This window comes from Gavialis gangeticus, unplaced genomic scaffold (assembly GCF_001723915.1).
Source record: "Gavialis gangeticus isolate Ggan-Ray unplaced genomic scaffold, GavGan_comp1, whole genome shotgun sequence".
Taxonomy (NCBI): domain Eukaryota; kingdom Metazoa; phylum Chordata; order Crocodylia; family Gavialidae; genus Gavialis; species Gavialis gangeticus.
In genome coordinates this window covers 115,214,029-115,227,737 of record NW_017729031.1, presented here as the reverse complement: position 1 = coordinate 115,227,737, position 13,709 = coordinate 115,214,029, and the positions used below count along the sequence as shown (strand labels likewise).

Here is a 13,709-nt window from a genome sequence, read left to right as displayed (position 1 = left end):
CAAGAAGCACACCAGATATGCAACAATCAAAAAACAACAGTACCCTCTCCTCTGTCTTTTCCACCCCATCTCCATCAGCAATAAGGTCCACTGAGAAAGCAGGCAGTTCCCCCACCCTCAGAAAGCAGCTCCCTGCTGCCCTCTACAGTCACAAGCAAGACAAGCCCATTGCCCACTGAAAACCAAGGGCTTCTGAACTGACTTGCACCAGGTGTTGCGGCACTGAAAGCAGTGAGTCAAAGTAGCATTACACCAGCATTACTTTTCATGGGAATAATGCTGCTTATGGGTGGTCATGGAGACATTGTCCCAGCTTGTTGTATAGGGCAGCTTCTGAGCCATGTGACAATTTGATCTCAGGAATAGCATGAGGCCCCAGCAATAGGTCACCCCCCAAATATGCCCACTCCATTAACCAGATGAAAACACCCCACAGGTATGTAACATATGCCCTGCAAAGGTGAGAGGGGAGGCAGAGAGGAAGTGTTCAACTGATTTTCCAGTTTAAAATCCAAACTGTTTTTCTTAACCCCAGTGAAAGAGGGAGCAAACAGACCTCTGCTAAGGATCACATTTTGGAAGTGTTTAACCTCCTTTATCAGGGAAAAGGAAAATGCCCTGGAGAATATTGAGAACAGCACACAGGGCTTGAGCTGTGCAATATGAAACAGAGGATGAAAGCCTTGCAGAGGGAGACTGAAAGTGCCTTCCCAGGGGCCCTGTTTTTCTAGAGGCCTGACATTCAGTGTGATCTGGTACATTCCAACCTCCTCCCCCCGAAATTGCTCTTCAGAGATTTTTTTTTTTATGATCCCCGCTGATACAAATCATAGTGAGCTGGGATGATTTAGCTGTACCCAAAGAAGGGTTGACTTCTGCTAGAGAACAGGCAACCAGCCCCAAACCTCCCTTCAATCTGGCAGTGAAATTAGACAAGGGTTTTTTGGAAACTCCCTTCAGCCTGCCACTGGAGCCTAGAATGAGAACGGGGATACATCAACACAAGCAAACTCCTCAGGGCATGCAAGGTCATGTGCGTGCAAGTGTGCATACGCATGCACACACACCCTATAACTCTTAGGTAGGGCTAGAACCCATTCAGGTTCTATGTATTAAAATATCTAAAATAGCATAGTTCTGGGCTACCAGAAACTTTGGGTTATATTTCTGATTTTGCCATGGGCCTGCTGGGTAACTTTGTCTAAGTTTCTTCCTTTCTGTATCCCTACTAGTAGGTAAAATAGGAATATAATATTTCCCTGTCTGGTGAAGTGCTTTGATATTTACTGATAAAAAATACTCTAAGATCTCATTACTATTAACTATGTTCTATCTATTTTAAAATATTTCTTAGTGTCAATATGTGAATGCTAGTCATAGGATCAGAACTCACACATGTAAGCTCTCAGCACCCTGCTATGCCAACCCGCCTCTCCCCCCGGCCCCACAATGATTAGAAGACACCGCTACAGAAATCATAGAAGTTAGAAGTAGCAGAGAAAGTAACTCAGCCCACCTCTCCTGGCCCTATGGCCCCTGCAGAGTTCTTCCCTACAATTACACAGATTGTCTTAAAGTTTCAGATGACAGGATTTTTTGTCACTTCCCAAGAAACGATGCCAATGCCTGAGAAATCTGACTATCAGAATTACCTTCCTTTTCCTTTACACTCAGCATCATTTCCCCTCTTCATTTTATCTGCTTTCTATTTTGTTAGTCTAGATAAAAGAATGGCCTATTTAGATAGGGGAAAAAACGGAATCGGGAAACCCAAGTTCTCTTTTGCTGACCAGCTGAGTAACCCCAGGCAAATCACTTCTCTCCATACCTCAGTTTCCCCCTCTGTAAAATGGAGTTGGTTATGCTGACCTCCTAAGGCAGGGGTGCTCAACCCCCAGCCCACAAGCCAGATCCAGCCCCAAGCACCAGGTCATACAGCACATGGGACTCCCCATGGGTCTGATTCCAGTGAATGGGGGCCAGGCAGGGACAGCACAGGGCCCCAGTTCCAGCATGTGCTGGTTGAGGGGCTCCAGTCCCCAATCCAGACATGCAGGGGCAATACAGAGCTCCAGGTCCTGATTTTATTGCATGGGATCAGGCAGGGGCAGTGCAGGGCCCCGATCCTGGCACAGGGGGCCTGATCACAGTAAATGGGGGTGGTGCAGGGCTCTGACCCCCTGATCCCTGTACACAGAGCTGGGCCAGGGCAGTGCAGGGCCTGATTCCAACACATTAAATCAGACAGGGCATTCCAGGGCTTCAGGGCCTGATCCCAGTACACAGGGCCTGATATAGGTGGCAAAGGGCTCCAGTTCGCGTGAGGGGATGGCATGGGGCTTCAGGCCCCAATCCCAGCATGTGGGGCCAGTTGAGGCAGTGCAGGGCCCCAAGGCCTAATCCTGGCATGCAGCGATGGTGCGGGGCTCAATCCTGGCACGTGGAGCCCAATCCAGCCCTCAGACCAGCTCTGTGCCACTCATCTGGCCCACAGACTCAAATGGTTAAGTGCCACAGTCCTTGGGAACGCACTTTGAGGTCCATGGAAGGAAAAAAGGGCTACGCAAGAGCTAGGCAATGCTACTGCTTCCCTTTGAACCCCTACCCTAAATGACTCTCCTCTTTCCTCTACATTATCAATGCTGTAAAGCCTCAGGGCCTAACCCCGTCATCCCTTCCCATAGTTATTTAACTCTTTTAGTCTTCCCTTCATAGAGAGATACTAGAAAATTCTGTCACTGGTGGCCTTTAAGAGCAGGTCAGGCAAAACATCTGCCAGGGATGGTTTCAGGAGAGTTAATTCCCCTTTAGGACAAGGGAATGGATTAATGGTCTCTCAAGGGCTCTCCTAGTCCCATTTTCTATGGTTTTATGCCTCTAATGAATTAGCCCTTCCAACCGAAGAGTCATCTTGTTGCCTTATGCTGAACTTTCTCAGTCTTATCTTTATGACCATAGTATTTAAGTTGCCTGGACTGATGACTATATTTTACATGTGGTTGCTGCAGTATTAAATAAACAGAGAACTTACTACTAATTATTCCTCCATGTATGCAAGCCAAACTCACACTGGTCTCTTGCACAGTATAATACTTTGCTTCAGCTATCCTGATGGAAGGCCATCTATAGGTGCCCTCCAGTATCTCCTACCACAGAAACCACCACATTCTAAAAGCAGGGTGCATATGTAGCTAGGTAGGCCATACATGTTCATATAGAGTTAAATAACCATGGATATTTGGAAGCCAACTGCATCTGTGGTTTCCTTATATTATTAATATTCCACAGAGGATAAAAAGAGAGGAAACTGCCATAACTAATTGAAAAATCACGTCCAATTTCCTCTCTACTCTTGTCCCCAAGTTGTTTTCAACATCATAACCGTTCTCTCTCTTATCACATGCTTGCAATTTAGATTCTTTCCTTAAACAGAGCAGATGCATATTTCCTAGTTACAATTCATTTTACCAACTTTTTTTTCTGATATCCCTGCATTTTTTTAAACGTTGCTAGGATTCATACTACCTCATTACAAATATTTCCTAAATTAAAAGCTATGAATCATAAAGTAAAACTGAAGAAGAGCATCAGTCTTTGGATTCATTTCTCTTTTTTTTATTTAAAACTCCAACAGAGGCTTGCAGGTTGTCTTTGTCTATAAACAGGCTAATTTTCCTGTCTATTCTTCATGAGGGCTAAGGTGATGACCAGTCTCTTACAACACATAATCAGAGTTCAAATTTCCCAGCAAAATGTATCCACTAGAGGGCAGTAAAAACCCAGAAAAGAAAACCCACAGCTGGAGGACTCTGCAACAGTCAACACAACAATAAAAAACCCTTTTTTAACAGCTGATGACTGAAATATTGTCATCAACCTGCCACTGTTGTCTGCCACAATACCTCTTAAGTCCTCATTTGTTCCCCAGAACTTGTGCTGTTGCTATGACCCCTTCCTGGTCACTAAGCATAACCATGATGCTGCAACAGCAAAGAAGGACCATATTTTCTCACGTACAACATGGCACAGAATATAACATGTGCAGTTGCTCACTGTTCTGCTTTCTGCAAGTGCAGTGCAGGTTTTACTTTTGCTCCCAATTGACAGAAATTGTTCTTACCATATTTCTCATATATAACGCACATTAACACTTTCAGCAGCTGGTTTTGGTGGAAAAAATATGTGTTGTCTATGAAAAAGTGGCATTTCCAGCAGACAACAGGAAAACCTGAAGTTCTTCCTATTTTAAATCAAATCAACATTAATCATTTGGCCACTGTCCAACAGCCCAGGCCTTAAGAGAAGGTAGTCTACATGACACAACAATATCCCATTAGAAAGATCCAGTCACTTGGGACATGTAAAGGCAGAGTGCCCAAAATACTAGAGAGAGGTAGTTAGCCATATTAGTCTGAAGTCAGGGAGAAAGTAGAGTACCTTACAGACCTTATACACTAACTAACCTTATAGACTAACTAAATTGCACCTTATAAACTAACTAAATTAGAGACATATAGCATACATTTTCATAAGCAGTGGACTTACAAAAGCATATGCTATACAGCTCTGTTTTCATTAGTCTATAAGGTGCCTTCTACCAAAATACTAGCAACGCAGCACTGTGAACATGCACTGTCCCCAGTGACATGGACTGGGTGGTAACGGTGATGATGATGATTTATATTAGTTCCAACAGCATTTGGGACTGTACACCTTGGCACTGTACAAACACATAAATGATATTTCATGCCCTGAAGAGAGAACCAGGCAAAATAGACATGCCAGGCAAATGGCAGAAGGAGAAAGAGATACACAGATTAGAAGCGACTTACCCAAGGCCACACCAAAAGTCAATAGCAGAGCTTTAGAAGAGAACCCAGAGCTCCCAAGTTCCAGTCCAACATCCCAACCATAGATCGTGCTGCCCATTGTAACACAGATTCTCCATCTTTAGCTTCTACAGTTGTATCCATCCTGAACATATCTTCTGTGATGGAGATAAAGGCCCTATGAGGCTAAATGCATCCAGGAGGAAAAGGGAAGAATTATCTTTCTGTAGAAACCAGACAAGAAAATTTGCACCCAGAATTACTAATCACTAGAGGAATCAAGCAGAATTAATCCCAGAAAATCTCTGGACCACTCAGCAGGTGGTGCTGCAGATCTGAATCAGATAAACAGGTTGAAGCAAACGCTATAGCACCAATTAATCGTGATCTGCGCGACCATCATTTCTGTGAAGCTTAAGGCCGCCGTGCTGCAGCTCTCCAAACACAACAGGTGAAATGATTCGTGATGTAACATTGCACCAGCTCTTCCTATTCACCAGGGGACCTTTCCAAAGCCTTCTGCATTGTCACTCCTGGGAATCTTACAGGGGAAAGAGCAGCAGGTGGAAAGGTTAGTTAGATTTGCTAAAAGTGGTGACTGGTATTTTTGTTACTGCTCTACTCACATCCAATCCAATTAAATTTTACAACTCTGGGAGCATATTTGCCAGTGTTCAAAGGGCTTCTGTCCAAGTCAGCTGGCACAGAATATTACCCTCCAGGATTCTATTTTTAATTGATCAAGCTCCAGTTGCTTGCTCAATACTGCACAGAGATATGAGCAAGCTCAGATTGATTTCCAGCTTCCAGCATGGCCCCAGTATGGTGACTCAGCGCTTAACTGGGACCTTCAAAGTACATTCTCTGCATTCAGGGAGATTTGCTGGCGGAAGGCTCCAAGCTGCTCTCCTTTGCAGCCCCCACCCTCACGTAGGTTCAGGTCCAATAGCACAGCTAAAACAGGCAAGGGTTGGATCAGGGTAGAATGGCGGCATGCCAAGACATAGGCCATACTGGAAGGCAGGGTAGCTCCGTAGGGAGCTACAGCTAACTTGGAACACTCCTAGACTTGCTCTGTTTTTGCCACTCCAGCTTCCTACAAAATCTCTATGAAGCCCCAAAGGTGGCTGGAAGCCACTTTTATCTGAGTCCTCCTATTCTTGGCCTTGAATTCTTGGTATTGAATTCAGCTTCGCCTCAGCTCACAGCTGAAGCCAGTCTCTTTTCTCAAGGACATTAACAGTCCAGAACTAACAAACCAAAGAGGTCAGATGAAGAAACAGAATGCCAGACTCGTACTTTCCCTTGAGTTTTAATGGGTAGATTAATCTGAAAGGCTATGCAGGAGATATGGGATCTTGCAGCAATGTAAAATGCAGGATGCAAACATTCAGAAATTCTGTTCAGCTCTTTTTCAAGAATCATGGTATGTAGAGACATGCAGACCATTAGGGTATCCAGTCTACTCTTCCAGGGCTGTGACAAAATCATTTCCTGCCTTCTATTTCCCCCAGTTGTGTTGAGTTTGGTTTTAAACAGCCCAAGGACTGGCACTTCCACTTTTTTCTTGGATGAATGTTCTGCAGCTTTAGCCACACATAAGCTTCCACCCAGCCTGAGACTCATCCTTGTTCTATCTGCTTGACTCCTTTCTCACAAATCTTCCCCCTCCTTTGGAGACCTCCCTCCCTTTTCTCTCCAAATAGATCCCAATGTTTAGTGCATACAAATGGCACAAAGGTGTAACACCAGGGACAAAACTGCTATGACAAGTTGTCACTATAATAAACACTGGCAACAGGGAAATTAAATCCCCAATGCAACTTCCTAGGCAGCAAGAGGGAAGAGCATTTTCCTTATTTTCATTTTAGAAAACCCCCACAAAGTTATACAAGTGCATGCTACAGCGGGAGCGGCCTCTCAGCATCAGCCAAACACTTCACATCTTTATCGTTTAGGTTTCATACCAACCCAAGCAGCCAAGGACCTACCTATTAGAGAGACTGCTTCTGTGCTCGTATCAGACCACACAGATGTGGTCAAAGGCACAGATGTGGTTAGAGTCCCTTTGTTAGGATGATGGGGCTGTTTGCAAGGTGTTCTTCATTAGTGCTCGGTGTCTGGAATTTGTGACTTTCCCTGATCTGTACAGTAGTTTGCTAAACTACAGGACTGCAAGGTCTGACTTTTTTACCTGATTCATGAGCACTTGGAAATTAATGAGAGTACAAAAAAAAGGAGACAACTCCAGTGGGATTATTGATCTTTGGCAGTGTCTTAGGGATGCAGAGCAGTCTCGTGGATAGAGCACTCAGGACACGAGTTCTGCCACTGACCTATACCGGCAAGTTACTTCACTACTCTCTGCTTCTCTATCTGCAAAATGGAGATAACGATACCAGCCTCTACCATAGTGATCTGAGGTACTCCAACAAATAACAGTCAAGGAACTAGCTTATCTAACTCTCATAATCATCTCTTTGTTGACCAAGAGCAATTAAGGAGATCTGTTTCTTAAAAAAAAACCCCAAAACATGGATAGGCTGTATACAGTATTAAGTAGCTACTTTTAATTCTGGGTTAATGTAACATCAAAATAAAGCAGGGTCTGGAGAAATGAAATGCTTACTCTGCATAAGCAAAACCCAGGAGGCAAAAGAGCCCAGGAGACAGAAGTTTCTCAGGCTGGTGCCTTGTAAAGGCTATGTAGGGTGGAGAAAAAAAAAAGGCACTACAAAAAATAGGATCATGCTGGCTGTAGGTCCTGATAAAAACCAGCCAGGTGGGGTTTGCCCTCCCCAAATGAGGGTCCTCTCCCCTTGCCACTCCTTCTCCCTTGCCAGCTGGAGGAAGGTGATCTTTTGCTCCTGTGCACTGAGACTTTCCCTGATTCTCCTTCCCGCTGACCCCTACCGTCCTCCAGAAGTGTGAGGCACTGATGAGTCTCTGCTCTCCCATCACATCTGGGAAGCTTTCTCCGCAGAGACCTCCCCGAGCGCCCAAAGCCCTGCTCCCCGGGCCAGGCTGGTGGTGGGGACAGCCCTGCAAGGCAGGAGAGGGTTAAGCCTGGAGGTGCTGCTCAGATCACGGTACCTGCCAGGGGGAGGGAGCTAACGGGGCGAGGGGAAGGGACAGGGGCAGAGAGTTTCCTCGAGTCTCCTCCAAAGGGACGCGGAGGGAGCAAGCCCGCGGCAGCAGCAGGTGAAAGCCGGGGAAGGGGCGGGTGCAGCCGGCCAGCCGCACATCTGGATGGGAGTTGCCAGGCGGATCCGGGGATGGGGGGGTCGTAGGAGCCGGGAGCCCAGATTATAAGAGGACCGAGCCCCTTTCCCCAGCCCTCCCTCCCCCCCATTGCAGGCACCGAGGGGGAAGGAAGACAGGCACCGGCTGAAGATGCAGCTGACTCGGTGCTGCTTCGTCTTCCTCATCCAGGGAAGCATCCATCTGCTGGTGAGTGACCGGCGGGCCCGAGCCCTGGCCCGGCGGGCTGGGGAGGCGCGAGGAGGGCGGCTGCTTTAAAGTGCACCGATGATCCCTTAAGAATCGTGCCCTCCCTCCCCCCAGTAAATAAAGAGCCGCCCCAAACTTCTGGGATGTTGCAGCTGTGTGGTGGCAGGGAAGGAGGGAGGAGGACACAGCTCCCGCTCAAGTCTTGGGGCTTTAGAGGACTCCTCTCCCCCGCTCCGATCGCCCGGCAAATGCCCCCCGGCTCCCCCCAGCTGCAGGCGGCCGCGGGAGGTGGCCCCTGGCCGGAGCAAGCCGAGAAGGGAGGGGATCCGGGAGGGCTGCGGCTGAGCTGACCTTGGCCGGGATCCCCCTGTGCCCAGCGAGCCTTTAAAGCCGAGCAAACGGAGAAGGTCCGAAATCACCACGAAATCCTGCTTCCTCCCCACCCCACGGTGAGGGGACCCGCATCCGCAGTCCCTGCCTCGACCCTCTCCCACCGTTCTCTGAGCGCGCTGTGCCCCGAACGCGCTGTGCCCCCCCTGGCCGCACAGCCCTTGCCCACCCTTTCACCCCTGTGCCACATAGTCCCCAAGGCAGGTGCGAACTAGTGCCCATGCCCCCAGTGCCAGGGGGCCACAGGGACTCGCTCTCAGAACTGCAGGCAGATCTCGCAGCAGACGGGGAGGCAAGGGGCGCCAGCCCTGGCAGAGGTATGGGTCTTGCTGTGCAAGGGCTGGGCATTTGCTTCTGCCATCACTTGGCACAGCTGTCCCTGCTTCCACCTATCCCTGTGCCCTACCATAGTGGCTCCAGCCTAGAAAAGTGAGTAGGTAGGGGCTGGTCAGTCAGTAATGTTAGGCCACCCCTCAGCATGGGGGTAGCCACAGGGGGCAAGGCCCTGAGGCTAGTATTTTTATTGCAGCTTATGTTCAGTCATTAGAGATACTTCCAGTTGACCCCTACAATCCCCTTCTTCCTTCTGCTTCCCCACTTTCTTGACCTTTGAACAGAGGTCTCTGCGGTAGGAGTTGCTCTACCCCAGGCAGTTCACCTGACATTTCCAAAAGGTGCAAGGACTGGACTGCACTACTAATGAAGGCATAGGAACTCCCAGTCTCCCCCTAGGGAAAACCAGTAGTTCAGTGCAGAATGAAAGGAGGATGATAGGGGAAGGAGCGAGTGAGAGAGAGAATGGGTTTTGTGGAAGGTGATTCCAAGCATGAAGAGAAGATTGAGAGAAAAGAAAGGTGTACAAGCGGAAAGGAAAAGGGTGAGAGAGAGGAAAAGATGGGACAAGTGATGACATCTCTAGAGAAGTAGAAAGGCAGTGGAGAGTAAGAATGGGTAGAAGGAGAAGGAATCTACCTCTCATTCTCTCCCATTGTTCTCTTCAGGTGATCTGTGGACAAGATGATCTAGGGGAGGATTCAGAGCAAGGCGAATCTGATGCCCAAGACAGATCCCAAGTGCAGAAGAAGGGACTTCGGCAAGAGCTGCCCCAATTAGCTCAAGCCTTATTTCAGAACTCTACTCTCCTGGAGCTCGTCTCAAGTTCACAGAAATTCTGGGAAATGCTGGACAATGCATCTGAGCTAGACCAGGATCCACGTGCTAGAGGACGCAGGGACTCTGTAACAAATACAGGCAAGTTTAAGAAAATTTTTGGCTGGGGGGATTTTTATTCCAATATCAAGACAGTGAAGCTAAACCTCTTGATTACTGGGAAAGTTGTTGATCATGGCAATGGCACAGTCAATGTCTTCTTCCGGCACAACTCCACTGGGCAGGGAAATATCTCCGTCAGCCTTGTCCCTCCAACCAAAGCTGTGGAATTTGACCTTGAGCAGCAGATCTTCATCGAGGCCAAAGAATCCAAGGTCTTCAACTGCCGAGTGGAATATGAGAAAGTGGATCGTGCCAAGAAAACCACACTCTGTACCTATGACCCCTCCAAAACTTGCTACTATGAGCACACCCAGAGTCATGTCTCCTGGGTCTGCTCTAAGCCCTTCAAAGTCATCTGCATCTACATCACCTTTTACAGCATAGACTACAGGCTAGTGCAGAAGGTGTGTCCTGACTATAACTACCATAGTGATGTACCTTATTACCCCTCTGGATGATAAACTTTTTCCATCTCAGGGATGGCCCAGAGACTGTTGTACTGTGGGGAATGTTTTGCAAGCAGAATTGGAGTACAGGGTTCTCTAGAAACCAGAGTTCTGATGCAAACAGGAGGAAGAAGAGTACCTATTCTCCCTAAAAGCCTGAGTGTTAGGGAAAGGAGTAATAGATTGAGGGTACTGGCATTTCTAAACCTGACCCAGATCCATGGTCTTTAGAGACTAACATATGGGGGCAGGGCCCGGATCTAGGCTACAGATAAATAGAACATGGAACATGACTGGGATTCAGGTTTCTCAGTACAAGAATACTTGCCTGGATCTAGGTCATATTGTCACGAAACGGAAGTCTGGATATTGGGTAAAGAGGTCAAGAGAAGTATGTTGACAGACAAGGAAAAGCAAAAAAGAAACACTGTGGCCCAGATCAAGAGCAAGAGATCTCTATGAAGATAAGGATATTAATGGACAAAAGGTGCAGGGGACTTGTAATAGTTCATTAAAGATGGCTGTAAGACATCATTGGCTAATAACCAATATACTCTACAGAAGTATGAGCCGGAGTTGAGTATGAGGTCTCGCATGTCTAATACAGATTTGGGTGCAGGTATGTCCAGAGACTCAGAAATTAAGGGCTCAGAAATGCAAACATGTTGGAGGGTCCTCCGACTCAGTGCGCAGTAAAGGGAAAAGGAACATTAGATTATGTTATTGATGTTGTCAAGTCAAGGTGAAATAACAGCTCTTCTCACCACAAGGTTTTCAGGGACTCTCGGCCACTCTGAGCATCTGGAGATTTTGCTGAATCTCAGAACTGTGGATTTACAGATAAAGAAACTCTGGTCAAATCTGTCAAATACGCTGACGCAGTATATGATTCATGCCTTCCCTTCATTTCACAACTATACCCCTTATCACTCCTGTTCCCTCCCTCCCATCTGCGTCCTGTACCTTCTGCTCTCTGTCATGTCAGTATCCCCCATTCTTCCTGTACATTTCTCTCTCTCATTTTCTCTGTAGCCGATCTTCTTCTATTCAGCATTCAGGTCCATTTCTTCTTCTTAGCCCAAAATACTCTGTAGTTTCTGTATTTCTTTGGTGAAAAGGGGGCGTGCGCGTGTATGTGTGTGTATAAAGTAAAGCTCTGACTGTATTATTTAAATTTTACTTTTAAAAAAAAGATGCTGTCCTTGAAATGGAGAATAAAGTTTCCCCAGTGCTATGAAGGAAAGTCAGGTGGTTTTTTTTTTTAATAGTTTTTTTAAAATAAAAAAAACTCATCTCTGCAATGTCTTTTCTCTGGTTAAAGAAAAAAAAACCCTTGGTAGATAAATAAGGTACAAAATTCATGCCCTCTCAACCCTACAACATGCCTACTCTGTTCTATTCAGATTCTTCAGCTACACTCACTCACTCTAATATTAAAGCCACAGATCTACTTTTTTATGAAGACTGGGACTTGAACTGCTGAACTTTAAAGCCAGGTGGGTTGCTATTTCTCTGCAGAGGGGGGGTGCATTTTGAATTACGAATTTAGCATTCCTAACCTCAGATCTCTTTCTTTTCATGTATGTTAGAACAGGCTCTTACTTTGTCTGCCCATGCACATAGTAATTCTTTTAAAGAGGCCACACTTGTCCTCACCTCCAGAAGCCTACCTTTACTTCTTGAAGATTTCACAGCTGCCCAGCATTGTGTTGGGTTACAAGACTTTATCCCATCCAAGTTCTAAGCAACACTCATATGTAGGTTAGTTATGCATTAAAATTAAATGACACTTAAGGCAGCTTTTGTAATCAGGTACGTTGGGGTTTTTGTTTAGACAAGTTCAGTGTTTTGAAAAGCTCTCTTAGTTCATGCTGAACAAGGATTATCCCCCACCCCTTGCCCTCACCCCCAAGGTTTCAGCTTCCTTTAAAAAGAAATACGTTAAACACTTTTCTCCCACCACAAGCAAACAAAAATAAAAGCAAAACCATAAGAAGTTGTTAATTTGGAGAATTAAATGGCAATTTTAAGAGCCAGAGGAACAAACAACTAGGCTATAAAGGAAACAGCATTTAGAAAGTGATATGGCAGGCCAGTGGTTACTAGGAGACCGGCACTGTCCATTATTGTCGATTGGAAGGAGAGGATTCTAACTAGCCAAGCAACATAAGACACTTGGAAGAGAGAATTTCACTAAGCTAAAGGGCAAACAATAGAAAAGATGTAAGCTAAATACAGGTTCCATTATCTATCTGGCTCGCCCCGCTTTGTTACAACTAGATCTGTTCATGATCCTTTGTAACAAATTTATTCAACAAAATTTCACCATCTGTTCACCAAAGTTTCTAAGAATAGATTGAGGTTTATTCTGAATTTATTTAGCTCTGTTTTGCAATTATTTACTCTTGGGCTTACGATACAAACTAAGTTATGTAAGGGAGATAACTACACAGTATTGTTTCTGCTTCCTGACTAGATGAGTCCAACTCTTGTGATTGGAACTCTGATGTAAATACATGTAGAGGAAGCAAACTTCAATTATTATTAACAGTGGAAAGCAATGTGAAATGCAGGACATACAGCAAGGGGAATTAAAAAAAAAAAATCATAAGACTATTTACAGGACATTTTTGTAAGGAACTATCCAATCTCAGCTTATAAAACACAGAATATTACCATCTAGAATAACTTAATTCAGTGCCAGCTGATGTTTATGTCCAAGGAAGAAAACAGCCTTGATTGCAACTGCTAATTGCCACGATGATGAACTGTACCAGTAAGTATCTGTGAATTTTCTCCCTAGTTCATTAATAAATTTTCTCCCTTCCCCACAAAAAAATTCTAATTTAAATTTAATGATACTCAAAGCTCTGCATCACTAACCCATGCTTTTGCACATTCAGAAACCCAGCCTCTATGAATGTTTTACTGTTAACGTCACTTTTACAGCTGCCCATGCTATGGGATCTCCAGGGGAAAACAAAAGCAGCCAATCTGTATAATCCAGAGCAGCAAAAAAGAAAGTCAAGAACTGCCCCCCTCCAAAAACTACTGGGAAACAAGTCAAATTTAGTTATGGAATTCAAAAGCAACACCTGTCTCCAAGTAAAAGCAATTAGATGGAATCACAGAAATTTGAGATGGAGATCATCAACAACATCCAGTCCTCTGGTCTATTCCCTTCTCATTGGTTTCATTGTGTCGTTTCAGCTGGCTTTCACAATTCCCCTTGTAAGGCAATAGGTCTTGTAGTCAGGCCATTTTCCCTCTCTTCATACCCAGTCTAAATGATTATTTGTTAATTTAATCCCTTTTCTCCTAA

The 13,709-nt window shown here is 45.5% G+C and overlaps 1 protein-coding gene across 1 annotated transcript; it reads left to right on the top strand.

Annotated features, from left to right (window-relative positions):
- The first annotated feature begins 7,339 nt into the window (after positions 1 to 7,339).
- NXPH3 (neurexophilin 3) lies at positions 7,340 to 12,662 on the top strand. The gene is made up of 2 exons (XM_019523631.1): positions 7,340 to 8,279; positions 9,671 to 12,662. Exons 1-2 carry the CDS (start codon positions 8,223 to 8,225, stop codon positions 10,397 to 10,399), a joined length of 786 nt encoding a protein of 261 aa, XP_019379176.1. The 5' UTR covers positions 7,340 to 8,222; the 3' UTR covers positions 10,400 to 12,662.
- Positions 12,663 to 13,709: the final 1,047 nt, after the last annotated feature.